This window comes from Leptodactylus fuscus, chromosome 8, assembly GCF_031893055.1.
Source record: "Leptodactylus fuscus isolate aLepFus1 chromosome 8, aLepFus1.hap2, whole genome shotgun sequence".
NCBI classification, from domain to species: domain Eukaryota; kingdom Metazoa; phylum Chordata; class Amphibia; order Anura; family Leptodactylidae; genus Leptodactylus; species Leptodactylus fuscus.
The window spans coordinates 60,245,075-60,271,886 of NC_134272.1; the positions used below are offsets into that span (position 1 = coordinate 60,245,075).

The 26,812-nt window shown below is 47.3% G+C and overlaps 1 protein-coding gene across 2 annotated transcripts in view; it reads left to right on the forward strand.

Annotated features, from left to right (window-relative positions):
- The window catches only part of RHBDF1 (rhomboid 5 homolog 1), a 103,724-nt gene that overhangs the window by 72,561 nt on the left and 4,351 nt on the right, over nt 1-26,812 (forward strand). For both annotated transcript variants that reach the window (XM_075286036.1, XM_075286037.1), the window contains 4 exons: nt 2,688-2,782; nt 3,865-3,940; nt 5,371-5,471; nt 6,363-6,516. In XM_075286036.1, coding sequence (XP_075142137.1) covers nt 2,688-2,782; nt 3,865-3,940; nt 5,371-5,471; nt 6,363-6,516 — 426 coding nt within the window. The remainder of the gene's footprint in view (nt 1-2,687; nt 2,783-3,864; nt 3,941-5,370; nt 5,472-6,362; nt 6,517-26,812) is intronic.

Genomic DNA, 26,812 nt, shown 5'->3' on the forward strand with positions numbered 1-26,812 from the left:
TGTACGAGGAGGTACTAAAGAGGAGGTACTAAAGTATCAATAGAGTACTTATAAATCTGGAGTCCTGCATTCAAATACAAGTAAGTGTACAAGTATATAGGAATAATCACCTATATATGGAACTGATGGTGTGATATAATCACTACATCAATTCAACAAGTCACCAGTCACAAACAAAGAAAAGTGTACATATGTATGGGACCCCATGTAACCACATTACCTATACCTCCATAGTACCCAGAGGGCGAAATGCGCATCGGGTGATGTGCGCTTTGGTTACTACAGAGGTATAGGTAATGTGGTTACATGGGGTCCCATACATATGTATACTTGTCTTTGTCTGTGACTAGGGTTGAGCGATCGGGATCAGAAAAGATCGCATTCCCGATCTTTTTAGGCGGGATCGAGAGTGGAGGTTATTTCCCACAATGCTTTGCTACTTGCCAAGCATTGTGGGAAAAGCTAACAATGTTAGCTTGGTCCCATAAGAATGAATGGATGCAGCCGGCACACAGCTTTTGCCGGCGTCCAGCCACTTAACCCCCTGCGCGCCGGCTGCGTCCATTCATTCTAATGGGAGAATAGCTAACATCTCTAGTAGCTTAAGGCTTGGTTCACATATGCTGATGTGTTCCGTCTGTAAGATTCCGCATGAGGACTCCTACGGACGGAACATAAGCGCAACTGCAAGCGCTGTGCAGTTCAAGCGCATGGGCCCCACAGACTATAAAGGGGTTCCGTGTGCTTGAACTGCACAGCGCTTGCAGATGCGCTTGTGTTCCGTCCTTAGGGGTCCTCATGCGGACTCTTACAGACGGAACACATCAGCATATGTGAACCAGGCATAACACTTACCTGCACAGAAACGCTTCCACTGGTCCGGTCCCCCTGTTCTCGCCTTGTTCTCAGACCTAGGAAGAAGGTGGGGCTTGTGGCTTAGGAGAGCGCCCTGTACCCGCCCACACTCTCCTAAACCACAAGCCCCACCTTCTTCCTAGGTCTGTAACACTAACATGGGAGGCGGGGGCAGCAGGGCGAGAACAGGAGCAAGAATAGCAGGGACCAGACCAGTGGCAGCGCTTCTGTGCAGGTGAGTGAACACCAGGGGGGACTAAGTAGCCAGAGGATTTTTTTTTAATTACTACACAGCGTGGAGGCTTAAATTTTTGGACTCCACACTGTGAAGTGAACAAGATTGTTTTTAAAATGCGATCTTCGTTTATTAAAAAAAATCCCATTGACTTGCATTGGGATTGGATTTAAATGGAAAATGATCAGTAATCGGATTTTAAAAACGATCCTGAAATCTCAAGATCGGCTCAACCCTACTTGTGACTGGTTACTTGTTGAATTGATTTAGTGATTATATCACACCATCAGTTCCATATATGGGTGATTACACCTATATACTTGTATACTTACTTGTATTTGAATGCGGGACTCCAGATTTATAAGTACTCTATTGATACTTTAGTACCTCCTCTTAACCTGGTCCTTGGGTTCATCTGTTCCCCCTTTGTTATTGTATTTTTGTGATTTTTTTTCGTACACATATTTTAATTGTATTAATAAAATGTATTGTTTTATTATTACATTGTTGCTGGGTGTTTCTTTGTGTATTTATTTGGTTATATCCACCTACATGTCATTCTATTTTTGGTTTACAAGAAAAGGCTATAATAAAATTTATATTTTTTTTTCTTAGACTTACAAGTGTTTACATCAAATGCGACCCCTCTTGGGGAACACTTACTGTGTATTGTAGATTGCTTTAATAAGCATTACAGGGTAAATGTAGTAAAAACATAACATGTACATTGTTTAGACAAAACTTATAAATGACCTAAAAATAAATCTATCTTGAGAAAAAAAAAAAAAAACACTGAAAAAACCGTCTGCATGTGTTTATTTTGGGATGTGTTTATTTTGGGATTCTGACTAAATATTATAGTCTGCACTTTTCAGATGAATACACAATTTGTTATTTATTTAAATACCATAATTACATTTGGGAACCAGGTACTGCTGTTTAACTCTTTAATACCCTTAGGCTAGATTCTCTGCGGAGGAGACTCTGACACAGAATCTATCTAAAATCAGATCCCCATCTTGGTATATTAATAAAATGTAGGTAAAAATTATGCTAATATATTCTCCAGGATGTAATTAGGAGAACGGTGCACTCTGTATGCCGCCCTCTAGAGGGCAGCCTCCTTAACATCATGCATGACTCAGTTAATAAGTCTACTATCATGCCAAATTGGTATTTCTATTCCAAAAGGAACAGATTCCCAGATGCCTTTTGGAATAGAAATACTAATTTGGCAATTAAATCCGCATCATGATAGTAGACTTATTAACTGAGTCATGCATGATGTTAAGGAGACTGCCCTCTAGAGGGCAGCATACAGAGGCACTGTTCTCCTAATTACATCCTGGAGAATAGATTTGCATATTTTTTTACCCAGAATCCCTAGCGGAGCAGGAATGACTTGTATGTCTCCGTACTGCCTATGTAGGCACACACTCTCCCTGATGTGTACGATTATCACCTGACCCTAATAAAATGTATTAAGATTATAATGTGCATAAGGTAGCAATAGTAGCAAAGTAGTAGTAACACATGGCTATATAAAATAAATATACAATTCTTGCATGTAGTAAATATTTCCATCTCTTTCTCATAGGTCTGCACAAACAGCACTAATGGAAGCTATCCGAATCATCTTCACATGAATTGTGAAATAACAGGCAGGCCCTGTTGTATTGGAACGAAGGGAAAGTAAGTATATTGTCATGATAAATGTCACTTCTAGGATTTTTCTTGGTGAACTGCTTTCCTTTTTCCTATGGGCAAAACTGACACCTGTAGTGTGAGACAGTGTTAATAAATAAGATTCATACAGGTGTCTATAGCGATTGAGAGTGGCTGTGTACAAAGCCTGGACATACAGAAAATGGCTCTGTCTTGTGAAATCATTGGGTCATGACCTTGTATGTGTTGTATTACTGCGCTCTCCAAGAACTGCATCACATCCTTGTGGGATTGTGTACAAAATGATTTCTTCCTATTTGGAATTATTTACTAGGTGTATAACCATTCAGCTCTTTACTGATTTTACTTTACTACCTAAACTTATAGAAGTGTATAGGTGTAACATCTGTGCCGCCCTACACTCGCACACTGTGGCGCAAGAGGCGTGTTCAGATTGATCCCTTGCTTAGAGTTTTCTTGTTCATATTGTTCTGGTGATGTGCACCGGTTGGGATAATGTTCTTCACACTTCTCATAATCCTCTTCTGGATGTCTGCTATAACCACTGCTGTCCAAACACTTGGTTGTCTATCTACGGATCTTGTATTACAGCAGTTCTGCACCAAAACCATTTATCCAGGGGGAGTGGTTGCTAGAAATTGACCAGTAAAGCAGTCCTGAGTTTTAGATTGAGTCGCTGTGTACATGCACTTCCCATATAATAGTCCTTTGTGGAAACAAATCGGCATGTTGGACACTACTGCCATTCACACAGAGGAAAATGGTGAGGAATTTGATGTGGAATTTTCCACGCTGAAAAAAACCCCTCCCATTGATGTCAATAGGTTCTGCTATCTTTTTTTCCACTAGCGGAAAATTCCACATCAAATTCCTCACCATTTTCCTCCATGTGAATGGAGCCTGAATGGTTACTGTGGGCAATAAATACTGTTTTACTGTAAGATGGTTTTAGTGAATGAGGCCCAGTAAGCATTATCCTCTACAAACGGCAGAAGGGAAACAAACATGGTTTGTTTTCTGTGCCCCCCTTCCTATGTAATACACCCGGTATAACTGAACATTACTAATGTATTTCCTCCCTTTTTCAGCTGTAAAATAACTTCAAGAGAATACTGTGATTTCATGAAAGGATATTTCCATGAAGAGGCAACATTGTGCTCACAGGTAACGTTTACTTTTTAGAAGATGTTTATTAAAAGCTTCAAATCCAAAACACAATAAGAAGAATAAAAGGAAACCAGACATTAAAGGGGTTGGCCACTTTCAGACCAGTATTGACAAACAAATGTACAATAAAAAGTTGTACAATGATCCAATATACTTTCTGTATCAATTCCTCACGGTTTTCTAGATTTCGGCTTGCTGTCATTCATTGTTACTTATAGGAGATAAAACTCTGACCATGGTCATGTGATTTACGGTCCATGGTCATGTGATGAGCACACAGGTGAACAGCTGATTACCAGGCAGATGTCTGATTATTGGGCTGTGACTATGACCTGTGTGCTCATCACATGACCATGGACCGTAAATCACATGAGCATGGACCGTGGTCAGAGTTTTATCCACTAAAACTAACAGAATGAACGACAGTAAGCAGAGATCTAGAAAACTGTGAGGAATTGATACAGAAAGTATATTGGAAAATTATACAACTTTTTATTATACAAACCATAACCTTTTTCTTTCAATATTGGTCTGAAAGTGGCCAACCCCTTTAAATTCTTAGATGAGACATTTACTCTAGGTTCCCACTAGTGTTGTGATAGTGACGGAGAGCTGGACAACTGTTTCAGTGGCTACTCATGGACCCCATAATGGGCTCTGTCAGTTGTCCTTCGTGTCAAAACTGCAATCGGCAGAGAGTATAGTCCTCTGTGCAAGACTTTTTTCTTCGTTAATTTTCAACAATTTCTATGACAGTTTCCAACAGAGACTCCGGTTCAGATTTGATCTCAGCGTTAGTAAGGAAATCCTGCTTTGTCAAGATTTACATTATTCAGAACTGCTCAAAAATACAAGTAAAAAAGAAAAAAAAAAAATTCATCCCTTGTTAATGGAAAAAAAACAAAAAAAACACACACTTGTTATCACCACATGTATAACACCCTCTAAAATAAAATTAGTGTCTTAATATTGTACATTATAAACCTTAAAATTCACATGTTTTCTGTTCATCTCACCTCTGAGAAACAAAAAGTAATAAAGAATGATCAAAAAGCTTTAAGTACCCACAAAATACAAAGTTTCGCAAAGTTATATTGAAGTAAAAGGTTATGAACACGGACATGGGAAAGGGCTGAAATGTTACAGGTTTAAGGTTAAAATGGATTAGGTTGCTAAAGGGTTAAAATGTACGTAGGCGCCGGAGGTATGTGTCAGTAATATTTATTTGAGCCATAAATTCAAAATCTACAATAAAAGAGAGTGACAATTTTGGGAGGGTTTTTGTAATTTGAATGTATCCTTCCCTTTCCATTGGTCCTACTTTGCCTCATATTGCAAATATGGATAAAATATATACAAAACTCTGTGTCACAGGCTAGTACGAGACAGAACAATATCATTTGATGGAAATGTTCATGTTTTTGTAGGTTCACTGCATGGATGAGATTTGTGGTCTGCTGCCATTCCTGAACCCAGAGGTTCCAGACCAGTTTTATAGGTTATGGCTTTCTCTGTTCCTTCATGCTGGGTATGTAATATTATATGTTGTCCTGTTTAGAATGTATAATACATTGTGGCTATTGCAACCATCATTCATATCTTTAAAGTGGGAGCAGGGACCAATTTGGCCATAATGAGACCTACGCAATTAATTGTGTGCCCCCCCACCCCCCGAGAATAGAGGAGCCCCCCAGCAATGGACACTTTTTTTTTTTTTTCTAAATTGGCCAGCACCTACTGGATTATTTAACCAGGTATTACCAGATATATCACTCCCCCATGTCAGCTCCTGTTCAGGGGGTGCTGCGCTCTAGGCCAACACGTTGTTCAGTATCTGAACATAGTGCACGGTGCCCCCTGGAGGCTGAAGCGGAGACAGCCCTCTCCCTGAGCAGGAACAGGGATGGGTGGGTGAGTGAATATCTGCCATTACTTGTTGGAATAATCCAAGAGGTGGTAACCTTATATTGGGGGCTTTAAAAGGGGATAATGTACTGTGCAGGGGCCATAAAATGGGGGATATAATTAGGGGCAATAACACAGACTAATATATTGTGTGTGGGGCAATATACTCTATGGGAGCAGTAAAATATACCGTGTGGGTTAACACAAGAGGAATTTTTTAAACTAAAAATGGATGGGTAGGTTCTGGTAAAGTGGGGGCCTGGCCTAAAATTTTTGCTAAACATAATTTTGCTTGGGGAAATGATAAGTCTACCCCTGGGTTAGAATATGTCTACTGTGTAAAACAGAACATAGACATGTGAAAATGTAAACCACAATCCTTGCAAAACTAATGTAATTGTTATTACAAGTTATTGTGATGTCTGTAGGAGAGGATTGCAGACTTTCTAATGTTACATAACCAGGACAATGTATGACATTCTCTTACTCACTGTTGATCTGTTTGCACTTGCAGCATCTTGCACTGTTTGGTGTCAATGTGTTTCCAGATGACAATACTTCGAGATTTGGAAAAGCTGGCAGGCTGGCATAGAATCTCCATTATTTACATTTTAAGTGGGATTACTGGTAATCTTACAAGTGCTATTTTCCTGCCTTATAGAGCTGAGGTAAGAATAGTATGCCATTTTTGTGTTCCACTTAAGGTGCCATTCATACAGGCAATAGTAATAAAGAATAAACAGCTAAGCATACCTGGTTTTAACGGTAATGTGAACATAGTCCAAACCTAGACATACTGGATGGGGCAGATTCATTATGACTGGCGTTTCATACAGCAGTCTTAATAAAGGCATCGACTGACACATGGAACGACTGATATATGAAGGGGCTCGAACCTCTGTACATATCACACACACGTCCAAGCGCCATAAAGGATATTTATGCCAGTTAGGAAATGGTGTAGATTTCCATTATATCTCGTGCCAAAAAACTGTTGTGAGTTATAATGAATATGTTGGGCCAAGTCCAACCAGTCCTGCTCTGCCCACATTTGCAGAATGTGGGAAGCGCAGTTCAGAACGTAGGTTGTAGTACATGGTTGGTATAAGAACCCTGTGTGCCATAGTATCATCCCTCTATGCCAAAAAGCTGGGGTAGAGGGATTGATAAATCTCCCCATTGTTCAGAAGTAAACATAATACATAATTCTTACTTCTGGTTAGATGGGGAGAGGTTATGAAGGGGTCAGTAGACATTCACAAGTTTGAAGTGTGTTATTTCTTTACATTGTACAATTTTGAGATCTGGAACACCACAAGTTAATATGTGCAAGTACCTGAATACACTCCGTACATTGTTGTGTCTAATTTTTATAGCCATCACTTTTCTGTAAATGTACACCGAGTTAAAAAAAAAAAAAAAAAGGGAAACCGAAAACTTTTAAGACATACTTAAAGACATATAGGGGTATCCTCTGACCCCATTTACCAACACACAAGATTCTGTTTTAGCTTGTACATATCCAAATTACTTTCTTTTATTAATTTCTGTTCAGGTAAAATCTGCAATTATCCTTAGTCCGAACTATTCATTTTTCATTGTAAAAAAAAAAAAATGGAAATATGTATAATTAGAGATGAGCGAACAGTGTTCTATCGAACTCATGTTCGATCGGATATTAGGCTGTTCGGCATGTTCGAATCGAATCGAACACCGCGTGGTAAAGTGCGCCATTACTCGATTCCCCTCCCACCTTCCCTGGCGCCTTTTTTGCTCCAATAACAGCGCTGGGTAGGTGGGACAGGAACTACGACACCGGTGACGTTGAAAAAATTGGCTGCCGAAAACATGTGACCTCTAATTTAAAAGAACAGCGATGCCCAGCTTCGCGTCATTCTGAGCTTGCAATTCACCGAGGACGGAGGTTTCCGTCCAGCTAGCTAGGGCTTAGATTCTGGGTAGGCAGGGACAGGCTAGGATAGGAAGGAGAAGACAACCAACAGCTCTTGTAAGAGCTAAATTCCAGGGAGAAGCTTGTCAGTGTAACGTGGCACTGACGGGCTCAATCGCCGCAACCCAGCTTTCCCAGGATCCTGAATGGAATACACTGTCAGTGTATTCCCGTATACCCGATATATACCCCGATACCCGTTCCAACGGTGTGCCCCCCCACCTTCACCCCAGAAATACCCTGCAAGTCCCCTAGCAATAGAATTGGGGCTATATACACCCACAATTTTTACTACTGGTATACAGTGCCATTGTCTGACTGGGAATTCAAAGAATATATTGGGAATACAAATACCCTCATTTCTTGCTACTGCCATATAGTGCCAGTTTCTGACTGGTAATTCAAAGAATATATTGGGGTTACGTGCACCCACAATTTTTACTACTGGTATACAGTGCCATTGTCTGACTGGGAATTCAAAGAATATATTGGGAATACAAATACCCTCATTTCTTGCTACTGCCATATAGTGCCAGTGTCTGACTGGGAATTCAAAGAATATATTGGGGTTACGTGCACCCACAATTTTTACTACTGGTATACAGTGCCATTGTCTGACTGGGAATTCAAAGAGTATATTGGGAATACAAATACCCTCATTTCTTGCTACTGCCATATAGTGCCAGTTTCTGACTGGGAATTCAAAGAATATATTGGGGTTACGTGCACCCACAATTTTTACTACTGGTATACAGTGCCATTGTCTGACTGGGAATTCAAAGAATATATTGGGGTTATAAATACCCTCATTTCTTGCTACTGCCATATAGTGCCAGTTTCTGACTGGTAATTCAAAGAATATATTGGGGTTACGTGCACCCACAATTTTTACTACTGGTATACAGTGCCATTGTCTGACTGGGAATTCAAAGAGTATATTGGGAATACAAATACCCTCATTTCTTGCTACTGCCATATAGTGCCAGTTTCTGACTGGGAATTCAAAGAATATATTGGGGTTACGTGCACCCACAATTTTTACTACTGGTATACAGTGCCATTGTCTGACTGGGAATTCAAAGAATATATTGGGGTTATAAATACCCTCATTTCTTGCTACTGCCATATAGTGCCAGTTTCTGACTGGGAATTCAAAGAATATATTGGGGTTACGTGCACCCACAATTTTTACTACTGGTATACAGTGCCATTGTCTGACTGGGAATTCAAAGAGTATATTGGGAATACAAATACCCTCATTTCTTGCTACTGCCATATAGTGCCAGTTTCTGACTGGGAATTCAAAGAATATATTGGGGTTACGTGCACCCACAATTTTTACTACTGGTATACAGTGCCATTGTCTGACTGGGAATTCAAAGAATATATTGGGGTTATAAATACCCTCATTTCTTGCTACTGCCATATAGTGCCAGTTTCTGACTGGGAATTCAAAGAATATATTGGGGTTACGTGCACCCACAATTTTTACTACTGGTATACAGTGCCATTGTCTGACTGGGAATTCAAAGAGTATATTGGGAATACAAATACCCTCATTTCTTGCTACTGCCATATAGTGCCAGTTTCTGACTGGGAATTCAAAGAATATATTGGGGTTACGTGCACCCACAATTTTTACTACTGGTATACAGTGCCATTGTCTGACTGGGAATTCAAAGAATATATTGGGGTTATAAATACCCTCATTTCTTGCTACTGCCATATAGTGCCAGTTTCTGACTGGGAATTCAAAGAATATATTGGGGTTACGTGCACCCACAATTTTTACTACTGGTATACAGTGCCATTGTCTGACTGGGAATTCAAAGAGTATATTGGGAATACAAATACCCTCATTTCTTGCTACTGCCATATAGTGCCAGTTTCTGACTGGGAATTCAAAGAATATATTGGGGTTACGTGCACCCACAATTTTTACTACTGGTATACAGTGCCATTGTCTGACTGGGAATTCAAAGAATATATTGGGGTTATAAATACCCTCATTTCTTGCTACTGCCATATAGTGCCAGTTTCTGACTGGGAATTCAAAGAATATATTGGGGTTACGTGCACCCACAATTTTTACTACTGGTATACAGTGCCATTGTCTGACTGGGAATTCAAAGAATATATTGGGGTTATAAATACCCTCATTTCTTGCTACTGCCATATAGTGCCAGTTTCTGACTGGGAATTCAAAGAATATATTGGGGTTACGTGCACCCACAATTTTTACTACTGGTATACAGTGCCTTTGTCTGACTGGGAATTCAAAGAGTATATTGGGAATACAAATACCCTCATTTCTTGCTACTGCCATATAGTGCCAGTTTCTGACTGGTAATTCAAAGAATATATTGGGGTTACGTGCACCCACAATTTTTACTACTGGTATACAGTGCCAATTTCTAACTAGGAATTCAAAATGCGCAAGGCTCCGGAAAGGGACGTGGACGAGGCCGTGGGCGAGGTCGGGGGAATGGTTCTGGGGAGCAAGGTAGCAGTGAAGCCACAGGGCGTCCCGTGCCTACTCCTGTGGGGCAGCAAGCATTGCGCCACTCCACAGTGCCAGGGTTGCTTGCCACATTAACTAAACTGCAGGGTACAAACCTTAGTAGGCCCGAGAACCAGGAACAGGTCTTGCAATGGCTGTCAGAGAACGCTTACAGCACATTGTCCAGCAGCCAGTCAGACTCTGCCTCCTCTCCTCCTATTACCCAACAGTCTTGTCTTCCTTCCTCCCAAAATTCCGAAGCTTTACAGAACAATAACCCAAACTGTCCCTGCTCCCCAGAGCTGTTCTCCGCTCCTTTCATTGTCCCTCAACCTGCCTCTCCACGTCACGATTCCACGAACCTAACAGAGGAGCATCTGTATCCAGATGCTCAAACACTAGAGTCTCCTCCATCTCCGTTCGATTTGGTGGTGGATGACCAGCAACCCACCCTCATCGACGATGATGTGACGCAGTTGCCGTCAGGGCATCCAGTTGACCGGCGCATTGTGCGGGAGGAGGAGATGAGACAGGAGTTGGAAGAGGAAGTGGTGGATGATGAGGACACTGACCCGACCTGGACAGGGGGGATGTCAAGCGGGGAAAGTAGTGTGGATGTTGAGGCAGGTGCAGCACCAAAAAGGGTAGCTAGAGGCAGAGGCAGAGGTCAGCAGCTTAGGCGAAGCCAGGCCACACCCGGAATCTCCCAAGATGTTCCAGTTCGTACCCAGCCCCGAAAAACTCCCACCTCGAGGGCACGTTTCTCGAAGGTGTGGAGTTTTTTCAAGGAATGCGCCGAGGACAGATATAGTGTTGTCTGCACAATTTGCCTCTCGAAATTGATTAGGGGCTCTGAGAAGAGCAACCTGTCCACCACTTCAATGCGCCGTCATTTGGAATCCAAGCACTGGAATCAGTGGCAGGCAGCAACGGCAGGACAAAGGCCGCCTGCCGTTCACGCCACTGCCACTGCCTCTGCCTCTGCCTCTGCCACTGCCACTGCTGACTGTGCTGGCGATGCACTCCAGAGGACGAGCCAGGACACCACTTCATCTGCCTCCGCCACTTTGTTGACTTCTACCTCATCCTCCCCTGGTCCTGTCTTATCTCCTTCTCCTGCACCATCAAAGGCACCATCAGGCGTTTCTTTACAACAACCCACCATCTCTCAGACATTGGAGCGGCGGCAGAAATACACTGCTAACCACCCACACGCGCAAGCCTTGAACGCCAACATCGCTAAACTGCTGGCCCAGGAGATGTTGGCGTTCCGGCTTGTTGAAACTCCCGCCTTCCTGGACCTGATGGCAACTGCGGCACCTCGCTATGCCGTCCCTAGCCGTCACTACTTCTCCCGGTGTGCCGTCCCCGCCTTGCACCAGCACGTGTCACTCAACATCAGGCGGGCCCTTAGTTCCGCGCTTTGCACAAAGGTCCACTTGACCACCGACGCGTGGACAAGTGCATGCGGACAGGGACGCTACATTTCACTGACGGCACACTGGGTGAATGTAGTTGAGGCTGGGACTGCTTCCCAAACTGGCCCGGTGTACCTCGTCTCCCCACCTAACATTCCTGGCAGGGACACGAGAAGAACACCCCCCTCCTCCTCCTCCTCTACCGCCTCCTCCTCCGCCACCGCCTCCTCCTCCGCCACCGCCTCCTCCTCCGCTGTTAGATTGACCCCAGCTACGAGTTGGAAACGTTGCAGCACTGGCGTTGGTAGACGTCAGCAGGCTGTGCTGAAGCTGATCAGCTTGGGGGACAGACAGCACACTGCCTCCGAGGTGAGGGATGCCCTCCTCGATGAGACGGCAATATGGTTTGAGCCGCTGCACCTGGGCCCAGGCATGGTCGTTTGTGATAACGGCCGGAACCTGGTAGCAGCTCTGGAGCTTGCCGGACTCCAACATGTTCCATGCCTGGCCCACGTCTTCAACCTAGTGGTGCAACGTTTCCTAAAGAGCTACCCCAATGTTCCAGAGCTACTGGTGAAAGTGCGGCGCATGTGCGCCCACTTTCGCAAGTCGACAGTAGCCGCTGCTAGCTTAAAATCTCTCCAGCAACGCCTGCATGTGCCACAACACCGGCTTTTGTGCGACGTCCCCACACGCTGGAACTCAACGTTTCAGATGTTGAATAGAGTGGTTGAGCAGCAGAGACCTTTGATGGAATACCAGCTACAAAACCCTAGGGTGCCACAAAGTCAGCTGCCTCAGTTTCACATCCATGAGTGGCCATGGATGAGAGACCTTTGTGACATCCTACGGGTCTTTGAGGAGTCCACAAGGAGGGTGAGCTCTGAGGATGCGATGGTGAGCCTTACAATCCCGCTCTTGTGTGTTCTGAGAGAATCCCTGATTGACATCAGGGATAACTCAGATCACACAGAGGAGTTAGGGATAGCATCCGATCCGTCACAGCTGGAGAGTAGGTCCACACATCTGTCCGCTTCACTGCGTTTAATGGAGGAGGAGGAGGAGGAGGAGGAGGAAGAAGAGTTGTCCGATGATGTGATGGTGATACAGGAGGCTTCCGGGCAACTTCGAATCGTCCCATTGTTGCAGCGCGGATGGGTAGACATGGAGGATGAGGAGGAAATGGAGATTGAACTTTCCGGTGGGGCCAGAGGAGTCATGCCAACTAACACTGTGGCAGACATGGCTGAGTTCATGTTGGGGTGCTTTACAACCGACAAGCGTATTGTCAAAATCATGGAGGACAACCAGTACTGGATCTTTGCTATCCTTGACCCCCGGTATAAAAACAACATCTCGTCTTTTATTCCGGTAGAGGGGAGGGCCAATCGCATCAATGCTTGCCACAGGCAATTGGTGCAGAATATGATGGAGATGTTTCCAGCATGTGACGTTGGCGGCAGGGAGGGCAGTTCCTCCAGTAGGCAACCAAGTTCTCACCGGTCCACACAAACGAGGGGCACACTGTCTAAGGTCTGGGACACCTTGATGGCACCCCCTCGCCAAAGTGCCGCCACGGAGGGTCCTAGTGTCACCAGGCGTGAGAAGTATAGGCGCATGTTGCGGGAATACCTTTCCGACCACAGCCCTGTCCTCTCCAACCCCTCTGCGCCCTACACGTATTGGGTGTCGAAGTTGGACCTGTGGCTTGAACTTGCCCTATATGCCTTGGAGGTGCTGTCCTGTCCTGCCGCCAGCGTCCTATCTGAGAGGGTGTTCAGTGCAGCCGGTGGCATCATCACTGACAAGCGCACCCGTCTGTCAGCTGAGAGTGCCGACCGGCTCACTTTGATAAAAATGAACCACCACTGGGTAGAGCCGTCATTTTTGTGCCCACCTGTGTAAAGCACCCCAACATGAAACTCCATGTCTGTACTCAACCTCTCCAATTCCTCCGCATCCTCATACTCATCCACCATAAGCGTTGCACAATTCTGCTAATACTAGGCTCCCTCCACCCTGATTTCCCCCAACTCTGCTGGTTAGAGGCTCCCTCCACCCTGATTTCCACCAACTCTGCTGGTTAGAGGCTCCCTCCACCATGAATTTGCCCAAACTGGGCTGTTTAGAGGCTCCCTCCACCATGAATTGGTCCAAACTGGGGTTTTTAGAGGCTCCCTCCACCATGAATTGGTCCAAACTGGGCTGGTTAGAGGCTCCCTCCACCATGAATTTCCCAAAACTTGGCTGTTTAGAGGCTCCCTCCACCATGAATTTGCCCAAACTGGGCTGTTTAGAGGCTCCCTCCACCATGAATTGGTCCAAACTGGGCTGGTTAGAGGCTCCCTCCACCATGAATTTCCCAAAACTTGGCTGTTTAGAGGCTCCCTCCACCATTAATTGGTCCAAACTGGGCTGGTTAGAGGCTCCCTCCACCATGAATTTGCCCAAACTGGGCTGTTTAGAGGCTCCCTCCACCATGAATTTGCCCAAACTGGGCTGTTTAGAGGCTCCCTCCACCATGAATTGGTCCAAACTGGGCTGGTTAGAGGCTCCCTCCACCATGAATTTCCCAAAACTTGGCTGTTTAGAGGCTCCCTCCACCATTAATTGGTCCAAACTGGGCTGGTTAGAGGCTCCCTCCACCATGAATTTGCCCAAACTGGGCTGTTTAGAGGCTCCCTCCACCATGAATTGGTCCAAACTGGGGTGGTTAGAGGCTCCCTCCACCATTAATTGGTCCAAACTGGGCTGGTTAGAGGCTCCCTCCACAATTAATTGGTCCAAACTGGGCTAATTAGAGGCTCCCTCCACCATGAATTGGTCCAAACTGGGTTTTTTAGAGGCTCCCTCCACCATTAATTGGTCCAAACTGGGCTGGTTAGAGGCTCCCTCCACAATTAATTGGTCCAAACTGGGCTAATTAGAGGCTCCCTCCACCATGAATTGGTCCAAACTGGGTTTTTTAGAGGCTCCCTCCACCATGAATTTGCCCAAACTGGGCTGTTTAGAGGCTCCCTCCACCATGAATTGGTCCAAACTGGGCTGGTTAGAGGCTCCCTCCACCATGAATTTCCCAAAACTTGGCTGTTTAGAGGCTCCCTCCACCATTAATTGGTCCAAACTGGGCTGGTTAGAGGCTCCCTCCACCATTAATTGGTCCAAACTGGGCTGGTTAGAGGCTCCCTCCACCATTAATTGGTCCAAACTGGGCTGGTTAGAGGCTCCCTCCACCATGAATTTCCCAAAACTTGGCTGTTTAGAGGCTCCCTCCACCATTAATTGGTCCAAACTGGGCTGGTTAGAGGCTCCCTCCACCATGAATTTGCCCAAACTGGGCTGTTTAGAGGCTCCCTCCACCATGAATTTGCCCAAACTGGGCTGTTTAGAGGCTCCCTCCACCATGAATTGGTCCAAACTGGGCTGGTTAGAGGCTCCCTCCACCATGAATTTCCCAAAACTTGGCTGTTTAGAGGCTTCCTCCACCATTAATTGGTCCAAACTGGGCTGGTTAGAGGCTCCCTCCACCATGAATTTGCCCAAACTGGGGTGGTTAGAGGCTCCCTCCACCATTAATTGGTCCAAACTGGGCTGGTTAGAGGCTCCCTCCACAATTAATTGGTCCAAACTGGGCTAATTAGAGGCTCCCTCCACCATGAATTGGTCCAAACTGGGTTTTTTAGAGGCTCCCTCCACCATGAATTTCCCAAAACTTGGCTGTTTAGAGGCTCCCTCCACCATGAATTGGTCCAAACTGGGCTGGTTAGAGGCTCCCTCCACCATGAATTTCCCAAAACTTGGCTGTTTAGAGGCTCCCTCCACCATTAATTGGTCCAAACTGGGCTGGTTAGAGGCTCCCTCCACCATGAATTTGCCCAAACTGGGCTGTTTAGAGGCTCCCTCCACCATGAATTGGTCCAAACTGGGCTGGTTAGAGGCTCCCTCCACCATGAATTTCCCAAAACTTGGCTGTTTAGAGGCTCCCTCCACCATTAATTGGTCCAAACTGGGCTGGTTAGAGGCTCCCTCCACCATGAATTGGTCCAAACTGGGGTGGTTAGAGGCTCCCTCCACCATTAATTGGTCCAAACTGGGCTGGTTAGAGGCTCCCTCCACAATTAATTGGTCCAAACTGGGCTAATTAGAGGCTCCCTCCACCATGAATTGGTCCAAACTGGGTTTTTTAGAGGCTCCCTCCACCATGAATTTGCCCAAACTGGGCTGGTTAGAGGCTCCCTCCACCATGAATTTCCCAAAACTTGGCTGTTTAGAGGCTCCCTCCACCATTAATTGGTCCAAACTGGGCTGGTTAGAGGCTCCCTCCACCATGAATTTGCCCAAACTGGGGTGGTTAGAGGCTCCCTCCACCATTAATTGGTCCAAACTGGGCTGGTTAGAGGCTCCCTCCACAATTAATTGGTCCAAACTGGGCTAATTAGAGGCTCCCTCCACCATGAATTGGTCCAAACTGGGTTTTTTAGAGGCTCCCTCCACCATGAATTTCCCAAAACTTGGCTGTTTAGAGGCTCCCTCCACCATGAATTGGTCCAAACTGGGCTGGTTAGAGGCTCCCTCCACCATGAATTTCCCAAAACTTGGCTGTTTAGAGGCTCCCTCCACCATTAATTGGTCCAAACTGGGCTGGTTAGAGGCTCCCTCCACCATGAATTTGCCCAAACTGGGCTGTTTAGAGGCTCCCTCCACCATGAATTGGTCCAAACTGGGCTGGTTAGAGGCTCCCTCCACCATGAATTTCCCAAAACTTGGCTGTTTAGAGGCTCCCTCCACCATTAATTGGTCCAAACTGGGCTGGTTAGAGGCTCCCTCCACCATGAATTGGTCCAAACTGGGGTGGTTAGAGGCTCCCTCCACCATTAATTGGTCCAAACTGGGCTGGTTAGAGGCTCCCTCCACAATTAATTGGTCCAAACTGGGCTAATTAGAGGCTCCCTCCACCATGAATTGGTCCAAACTGGGCTGGTTAGAGGCTCCCTCCACCATGAATTTCCCAAAACTTGGCTGTTTAGAGGCTCCCTCCACCATTAATTGGTCCAAACTGGGCTGGTTAGAGGCTCCCTCCACCATGAATTTGCCCAAACTGGGCTGTTTAGAGGCTCCCTCCACCATGAATTGGTCCAAACTGGGGTGGTTAGAGGCTCCCTCCACCATGAATTGGTCCAAACTGGGGTGGTTAGAGGCTCCCTCCACCATTAATTGGTCCAAACTGGGCTGGTTAGAGGCTCCCTCCACAATTAATTGGTCCAAACTGGGCTAATTAGAGGCTCCCTCCACCATGAATTGGTCCAAACTGGGTTTTTTAGAGGCTCCCTCCACCATTAATTGGTCCAAACTGGGCTGGTTAGAGGCTCCCTCCACAATTAATTGGTCCAAACTGGGCTAATTAGAGGCTCCCTCCACCATGAATTGGTCCAAACTGGGTTTTTTAGAGGCTCCCTCCACCATGAATTTGCCCAAACTGGGCTGTTTAGAGGCTCCCTCCACCATGAATTGGTCCAAACTGGGCTGGTTAGAGGCTCCCTCCACCATGAATTTCCCAAAACTTGGCTGTTTAGAGGCTCCCTCCACCATTAATTGGTCCAAACTGGGCTGGTTAGAGGCTCCCTCCACCATTAATTGGTCCAAACTGGGCTGGTTAGAGGCTCCCTCCACCATTAATTGGTCCAAACTGGGCTGGTTAGAGGCTCCCTCCACCATGAATTTCCCAAAACTTGGCTGTTTAGAGGCTCCCTCCACCATTAATTGGTCCAAACTGGGCTGGTTAGAGGCTCCCTCCACCATGAATTTGCCCAAACTGGGCTGTTTAGAGGCTCCCTCCACCATGAATTTGCCCAAACTGGGCTGTTTAGAGGCTCCCTCCACCATGAATTGGTCCAAACTGGGCTGGTTAGAGGCTCCCTCCACCATGAATTTCCCAAAACTTGGCTGTTTAGAGGCTCCCTCCACCATTAATTGGTCCAAACTGGGCTGGTTAGAGGCTCCCTCCACCATGAATTTGCCCAAACTGGGCTGTTTAGAGGCTCCCTCCACCATGAATTGGTCCAAACTGGGCTGGTTAGAGGCTCCCTCCACCATGAATTTCCCAAAACTTGGCTGTTTAGAGGCTCCCTCCACCATTAATTGGTCCAAACTGGGCTGGTTAGAGGCTCCCTCCACCATGAATTGGTCCAAACTGGGGTGGTTAGAGGCTCCCTCCACCATTAATTGGTCCAAACTGGGCTGGTTAGAGGCTCCCTCCACAATTAATTGGTCCAAACTGGGCTAATTAGAGGCTCCCTCCACCATGAATTGGTCCAAACTGGGTTTTTTAGAGGCTCCCTCCACCATGAATTTGCCCAAACTGGGCTGTTTAGAGGCTCCCTCCACCATGAATTGGTCCAAACTGGGGTGGTTAGAGGCTCCCTCCACCATGAATTGGTCCAAACTGGGGTGGTTAGAGGCTCCCTCCACCATTAATTGGTCCAAACTGGGCTGGTTAGAGGCTCCCTCCACAATTAATTGGTCCAAACTGGGCTAATTAGAGGCTCCCTCCACCATGAATTGGTCCAAACTGGGTTTTTTAGAGGCTCCCTCCACCATTAATTGGTCCAAACTGGGCTGGTTAGAGGCTCCCTCCACAATTAATTGGTCCAAACTGGGCTAATTAGAGGCTCCCTCCACCATGAATTAGTCCAAACTGGGTTTTTTAGAGGCTCCCTCCACCATGAATTTGCCCAAACTGGGCTGTTTAGAGGCTCCCTCCACCATGAATTGGTCCAAACTGGGCTGGTTAGAGGCTCCCTCCACCATGAATTTCCCAAAACTTGGCTGTTTAGAGGCTCCCTCCACCATTAATTGGTCCAAACTGGGCTGGTTAGAGGCTCCCTCCACCATTAATTGGTCCAAACTGGGCTGGTTAGAGGCTCCCTCCACCATTAATTGGTCCAAACTGGGCTGGTTAGAGGCTCCCTCCACCATGAATTTCCCAAAACTTGGCTGTTTAGAGGCTCCCTCCACCATTAATTGGTCCAAACTGGGCTGGTTAGAGGCTCCCTCCACCATGAATTTGCCCAAACTGGGCTGTTTAGAGGCTCCCTCCACCATGAATTTGCCCAAACTGGGCTGTTTAGAGGCTCCCTCCACCATGAATTGGTCCAAACTGGGCTGGTTAGAGGCTCCCTCCACCATGAATTTCCCAAAACTTGGCTGTTTAGAGGCTCCCTCCACCATTAATTGGTCCAAACTGGGCTGGTTAGAGGCTCCCTCCACCATGAATTTGCCCAAACTGGGGTGGTTAGAGGCTCCCTCCACCATTAATTGGTCCAAACTGGGCTGGTTAGAGGCTCCCTCCACAATTAATTGGTCCAAACTGGGCTAATTAGAGGCTCCCTCCACCATGAATTGGTCCAAACTGGGTTTTTTAGAGGCTCCCTCCACCATGAATTTCCCAAAACTTGGCTGTTTAGAGGCTCCCTCCACCATGAATTGGTCCAAACTGGGCTGGTTAGAGGCTCCCTCCACCATGAATTTCCCAAAACTTGGCTGTTTAGAGGCTCCCTCCACCATTAATTGGTCCAAACTGGGCTGGTTAGAGGCTCCCTCCACCATGAATTTGCCCAAACTGGGCTGTTTAGAGGCTCCCTCCACCATGAATTGGTCCAAACTGGGCTGGTTAGAGGCTCCCTCCACCATGAATTTCCCAAAACTTGGCTGTTTAGAGGCTCCCTCCACCATTAATTGGTCCAAACTGGGCTGGTTAGAGGCTCCCTCCACCATGAATTGGTCCAAACTGGGGTGGTTAGAGGCTCCCTCCACCATTAATTGGTCCAAACGGGGCTGGTTAGAGGCTCCCTCCACAATTAATTGGTCCAAACTGGGCTAATTAGAGGCTCCCTCCACCATGAATTGGTCCAAACTGGGTTTTTTAGAGGCTCCCTCCACCATGAATTTGCCCAAACTGGGCTGTTTAGAGGCTCCCTCCACCATGAATTGGTCCAAACTGGGCTGTTTAGAGGCTCCCTCCACCATGAATTGGTCCAAACTGGGCTGGTTAGAGGCTCCCTCCACCATGAATTTCCCAAAACTTGGCTGTTTAGAGGCTCCCTCCACCATTAATTGGTCCAAACTGGGCTGGTTAGAGGCTCCCTCCACCATTAATTGGTCCAAACTGGGCTGGTTAGAGGCTCCCTCCACCATTAATTGGTCCAAACTGGGCTGGTTAGAGGCTCCCTCCACCATGAATTTCCCAAAACTTGGCTGTTTAGAGGCTCCCTCCACCATTAATTGGTCCAAACTGGGCTGGTTAGAGGCTCCCTCCACCATGAATTTGCCCAAACTGGGCTGTTTAGAGGCTCCCTCCACCATGAATTTGCCCAAACTGGGCTGTTTAGAGGCTCCCTCCACCATGAATTGGTCCAAACTGGGCTGGTTAGAGGCTCCCTCCACCATGAATTTCCCAAAACTTGGCTGTTTAGAGGCTCCCTCCACCATTAATTGGTCCAAACTGGGCTGGTTAGAGGCTCCCTCCACCATGAATTTGCCCAAACTGGGCTGTTTAGAGGCTCCCTCCACCATGAATTGGTCCAAACTGGGCTGGTTAGAGGCTCCCTCCACCATGAATTTCCCAAAACTTGGCTGTTTAGAGGCTCCCTCCACCATTAATTGGTCCAAACTGGGCTGGTTAGAGGCTCCCTCCACCATGAATTGGTCCAAACTGGGGTGGTTAGAGGCTCCCTCCACCATTAATTGGTCCAAACTGGGCTGGTTAGAGGCTCCCTCCACAATTAATTGGTCCAAACTGGGCTAATTAGAGGCTCCCTCCACCATGAATTGGTCCAAACTGGGTTTTTTAGAGGCTCCCTCCACCATGAATTTGCCCAAACTGGGCTGTTTAGAGGCTCCCTCCACCATGAATTGGTCCAAACTGGGCTGGTTAGAGGCTCCCTCCACCATGAATTTCCCAAAACTTGGCTGTTTAGAGGCTCCCTCCACCATTAATTGGTCCAAACTGGGCTGGTTAGAGGCTCCCTCCACCATGAATTTGCCCAAACTGGGCTGTTTAGAGGCTCCCTCCACCATGAATTGGTCCAAACTGGGGTGGTTAGAGGCTCCCTCCACCATGAATTGGTCCAAACTGGGGTGGTTAGAGGCTCCCTCCACCATTAATTGGTCCAAACTGGGCTGGTTAGAGGCTCCCTCCACAATTAATTGGTCCAAACTGGGCTAATTAGAGGCTCCCTCCACCATGAATTGGTCCAAACTGGGTTTTTTAGAGGCTCCCTCCACCATTAATTGGTCCAAACTGGGCTGGTTAGAGGCTCCCTCCACAATTAATTGGTCCAAACTGGGCTAATTAGAGGCTCCCTCCACCATGAATTGGTCCAAACTGGGTTTTTTAGAGGCTCCCTCCACCATGAATTTGCCCAAACTGGGCTGTTTAGAGGCTCCCTCCACCATGAATTGGTCCAAACTGGGCTGGTTAGAGGCTCCCTCCACCATGAATTTCCCAAAACTTGGCTGTTTAGAGGCTCCCTCCACCATTAATTGGTCCAAACTGGGCTGGTTAGAGGCTCCCTCCACCATTAATTGGTCCAAACTGGGCTGGTTAGAGGCTCCCTCCACCATTAATTGGTCCAAACTGGGCTGGTTAGAGGCTCCCTCCACCATGAATTTCCCAAAACTTGGCTGTTTAGAGGCTCCCTCCACCATTAATTGGTCCAAACTGGGCTGGTTAGAGGCTCCCTCCACCATGAATTTGCCCAAACTGGGCTGTTTAGAGGCTCCCTCCACCATGAATTTGCCCAAACTGGGCTGTTTAGAGGCTCCCTCCACCATGAATTGGTCCAAACTGGGCTGGTTAGAGGCTCCCTCCACCATGAATTTCCCAAAACTTGGCTGTTTAGAGGCTCCCTCCACCATTAATTGGTCCAAACTGGGCTGGTTAGAGGCTCCCTCCACCATGAATTTGCCCAAACTGGGGTGGTTAGAGGCTCCCTCCACCATTAATTGGTCCAAACTGGGCTGGTTAGAGGCTCCCTCCACAATTAATTGGTCCAAACTGGGCTAATTAGAGGCTCCCTCCACCATGAATTGGTCCAAACTGGGTTTTTTAGAGGCTCCCTCCACCATGAATTTCCTAAAACTTGGCTGTTTAGAGGCTCCCTCCACCATGAATTGGTCCAAACTGGGCTGGTTAGAGGCTCCCTCCACCATGAATTTCCCAAAACTTGGCTGTTTAGAGGCTCCCTCCACCATTAATTGGTCCAAACTGGGCTGGTTAGAGGCTCCCTCCACCATGAATTTGCCCAAACTGGGCTGTTTAGAGGCTCCCTCCACCATGAATTGGTCCAAACTGGGCTGGTTAGAGGCTCCCTCCACCATGAATTTCCCAAAACTTGGCTGTTTAGAGGCTCCCTCCACCATTAATTGGTCCAAACTGGGCTGGTTAGAGGCTCCCTCCACCATGAATTGGTCCAAACTGGGGTGGTTAGAGGCTCCCTCCACCATTAATTGGTCCAAACTGGGCTGGTTAGAGGCTCCCTCCACAATTAATTGGTCCAAACTGGGCTGTTTAGAGCCTCCCTCCACCATGAATTGGTCCAAACTGGGCTGGTTAGAGGCTCCCTCCACCATGAATTTCCCAAAACTTGGCTGTTTAGAGGCTCCCTCCACCATTAATTGGTCCAAACTGGGCTGGTTAGAGGCTCCCTCCACCATTAATTGGTCCAAACTGGGCTGGTTAGAGGCTCCCTCCACCATTAATTGGTCCAAACTGGGCTGGTTAGAGGCTCCCTCCACCATGAATTTGCCCAAACTGGGCTGGTTAGAGGCTCCCTCCACCATGAATTTCCCAAAACTTGGCTGTTTAGAGGCTCCCTCCACCATTAATTGGTCCAAACTGGGCTGGTTAGAGGCTCCCTCCACCATTAATTGGTCCAAACTGGGCTGGTTAGAGGCTCCCTCCACCATTAATTGGTCCAAACTGGGCTGGTTAGAGGCTCCCTCCACCATGAATTTGCCCAAACTGGGCTGGTTAGAGGCTCCCTCCACCATGAATTTCCCAAAACTTGGCTGTTTAGAGGCTCCCTCCACCATTAATTGGTCCAAACTGGGCTGGTTAGAGGCTCCCTCCACCATGAATTTGCCCAAACTGGGGTGGTTAGAGGCTCCCTCCACCATTAATTGGTCCAAACTGGGCTGGTTAGAGGCTCCCTCCACAATTAATTGGTCCAAACTGGGCTAATTAGAGGCTCCCTCCACCATGAATTGGTCCAAACTGGGTTTTTTAGAGGCTCCCTCCACCATGAATTTGCCCAAACTGGGCTGTTTAGAGGCTCCCTCCACCATGAATTGGTCCAAACTGGGCTGGTTAGAGGCTCCCTCCACCATGAATTTCCCAAAACTTGGCTGTTTAGAGGCTCCCTCCACCATTAATTGGTCCAAACTGGGCTGGTTAGAGGCTCCCTCCACCATTAATTGGTCCAAACTGGGCTGGTTAGAGGCTCCCTCCACCATTAATTGGTCCAAACTGGGCTGGTTAGAGGCTCCCTCCACCATGAATTTCCCAAAACTTGGCTGTTTAGAGGCTCCCTCCACCATTAATTGGTCCAAACTGGGCTGGTTAGAGGCTCCCTCCACCATGAATTTGCCCAAACTCGGCTGTTTAGAGGCTCCCTCCACCATGAATTTGCCCAAACTGGGCTGTTTAGAGGCTCCCTCCACCATGAATTGGTCCAAACTGGGCTGGTTAGAGGCTCCCTCCACCATGAATTTCCCAAAACTTGGCTGTTTAGAGGCTCCCTCCACCATTAATTGGTCCAAACTGGGCTGGTTAGAGGCTCCCTCCACCATGAATTTGCCCAAACTGGGGTGGTTAGAGGCTCCCTCCACCATTAATTGGTCCAAACTGGGCTGGTTAGAGGCTCCCTCCACAATTAATTGGTCCAAACTGGGCTAATTAGAGGCTCCCTCCACCATGAATTGGTCCAAACTGGGTTTTTTAGAGGCTCCCTCCACCATGAATTTCCCAAAACTTGGCTGTTTAGAGGCTCCCTCCACCATTAATTGGTCCAAACTGGGCTGGTTAGAGGCTCCCTCCACCATGAATTTCCCAAAACTTGGCTGTTTAGAGGCTCCCTCCACCATTAATTGGTCCAAACTGGGCTGGTTAGAGGCTCCCTCCACCATGAATTTCCCAAAACTTGGCTGTTTAGAGGCTCCCTCCACCATTAATTGGTCCAAACTGGGCTGGTTAGAGGCTCCCTCCACCATGAATTTGCCCAAACTGGGCTGTTTAGAGGCTCCCTCCACCATGAATTTGCCCAAACTGGGCTGTTTAGAGGCTCCCTCCACCATGAATTGGTCCAAACTGGGTTGGTTAGAGGCTCCCTCCACCATGAATTTCCCAAAACTTGGCTGTTTAGAGGCTCCCTCCACCATTAATTGGTCCAAACTGGGCTGGTTAGAGGCTCCCTCCACCATGAATTTGCCCAAACTGGGCTGTTTAGAGGCTCCCTCCACCATGAATTGGTCCAAACTGGGCTGGTTAGAGGCTCCCTCCACCATGAATTTCCCAAAACTTGGCTGTTTAGAGGCTCCCTCCACCATTAATTGGTCCAAACTGGGCTGGTTAGAGGCTCCCTCCACCATGAATTGGTCCAAACTGGGGTGGTTAGAGGCTCCCTCCACCATTAATTGGTCCAAACTGGGCTGGTTAGAGGCTCCCTCCACAATTAATTGGTCCAAACTGGGCTAATTAGAGGCTCCCTCCACCATGAATTGGTCCAAACTGGGTTTTTTAGAGGCTCCCTCCACCATGAATTTGCCCAAACTGGGCTGTTTAGAGGCTCCCTCCACCATGAATTGGTCCAAACTGGGCTGGTTAGAGGCTCCCTCCACCATGAATTTCCCAAAACTTGGCTGTTTAGAGGCTCCCTCCACCATTAATTGGTCCAAACTGGGCTGGTTAGAGGCTCCCTCCACCATGAATTTGCCCAAACTGGGCTGTTTAGAGGCTCCCTCCACCATGAATTGGTCCAAACTGGGGTGGTTAGAGGCTCCCTCCACCATGAATTGGTCCAAACTGGGGTGGTTAGAGGCTCCCTCCACCATTAATTGGTCCAAACTGGGCTGGTTAGAGGCTCCCTCCACAATTAATTGGTCCAAACTGGGCTAATTAGAGGCTCCCTCCACCATGAATTGGTCCAAACTGGGTTTTTTAGAGGCTCCCTCCACCATTAATTGGTCCAAACTGGGCTGGTTAGAGGCTCCCTCCACAATTAATTGGTCCAAACTGGGCTAATTAGAGGCTCCCTCCACCATGAATTGGTCCAAACTGGGTTTTTTAGAGGCTCCCTCCACCATGAATTTGCCCAAACTGGGCTGTTTAGAGGCTCCCTCCACCATGAATTGGTCCAAACTGGGCTGGTTAGAGGCTCCCTCCACCATGAATTTCCCAAAACTTGGCTGTTTAGAGGCTCCCTCCACCATTAATTGGTCCAAACTGGGCTGGTTAGAGGCTCCCTCCACCATTAATTGGTCCAAACTGGGCTGGTTAGAGGCTCCCTCCACCATTAATTGGTCCAAACTGGGCTGGTTAGAGGCTCCCTCCACCATGAATTTCCCAAAACTTGGCTGTTTAGAGGCTCCCTCCACCATTAATTGGTCCAAACTGGGCTGGTTAGAGGCTCCCTCCACCATGAATTTGCCCAAACTGGGCTGTTTAGAGGCTCCCTCCACCATGAATTTGCCCAAACTGGGCTGTTTAGAGGCTCCCTCCACCATTAATTGGTCCAAACTGGGCTGGTTAGAGGCTCCCTCCACCATGAATTTGCCCAAACTGGGGTGGTTAGAGGCTCCCTCCACCATTAATTGGTCCAAACTGGGCTGGTTAGAGGCTCCCTCCACAATTAATTGGTCCAAACTGGGCTAATTAGAGGCTCCCTCCACCATGAATTGGTCCAAACTGGGTTTTTTAGAGGCTCCCTCCACCATGAATTTCCCAAAACTTGACTGTTTAGAGGCTCCCTCCACCATGAATTGGTCCAAACTGGGCTGGTTAGAGGCTCCCTCCACCATGAATTTCCCAAAACTTGGCTGTTTAGAGGCTCCCTCCACCATTAATTGGTCCAAACTGGGCTGGTTAGAGGCTCCCTCCACCATGAATTTGCCCAAACTGGGCTGTTTAGAGGCTCCCTCCACCATGAATTGGTCCAAACTGGGCTGGTTAGAGGCTCCCTCCACCATGAATTTCCCAAAACTTGGCTGTTTAGAGGCTCCCTCCACCATTAATTGGTCCAAACTGGGCTGGTTAGAGGCTCCCTCCACCATGAATTGGTCCAAACTGGGGTGGTTAGAGGCTCCCTCCACCATTAATTGGTCCAAACTGGGCTGGTTAGAGGCTCCCTCCACAATTAATTGGTCCAAACTGGGCTAATTAGAGGCTCCCTCCACCATGAATTGGTCCAAACTGGGTTTTTTAGAGGCTCCCTCCACCATGAATTTGCCCAAACTGGGCTGTTTAGAGGCTCCCTCCACCATGAATTGGTCCAAACTGGGCTGGTTAGAGGCTCCCTCCACCATGAATTTCCCAAAACTTGGCTGTTTAGAGGCTCCCTCCACCATTAATTGGTCCAAACTGGGCTGGTTAGAGGCTCCCTCCACCATTAATTGGTCCAAACTGGGCTGGTTAGAGGCTCCCTCCACCATGAATTTGCCCAAACTGGGCTGGTTAGAGGCTCCCTCCACCATGAATTTCCCAAAACTTGGCTGTTTAGAGGCTCCCTCCACCATTAATTGGTCCAAACTGGGCTGGTTAGAGGCTCCCTCCACCATGAATTTGCCCAAACTGGGGTGGTTAGAGGCTCCCTCCACCATTAATTGGTCCAAACTGGGCTGGTTAGAGGCTCCCTCCACAATTAATTGGTCCAAACTGGGCTAATTAGAGGCTCCCTCCACCATGAATTGGTCCAAACTGGGTTTTTTAGAGGCTCCCTCCACCATGAATTTGCCCAAACTGGGCTGTTTAGAGGCTCCCTCCACCATGAATTGGTCCAAACTGGGCTGGTTAGAGGCTCCCTCCACCATGAATTTCCCAAAAC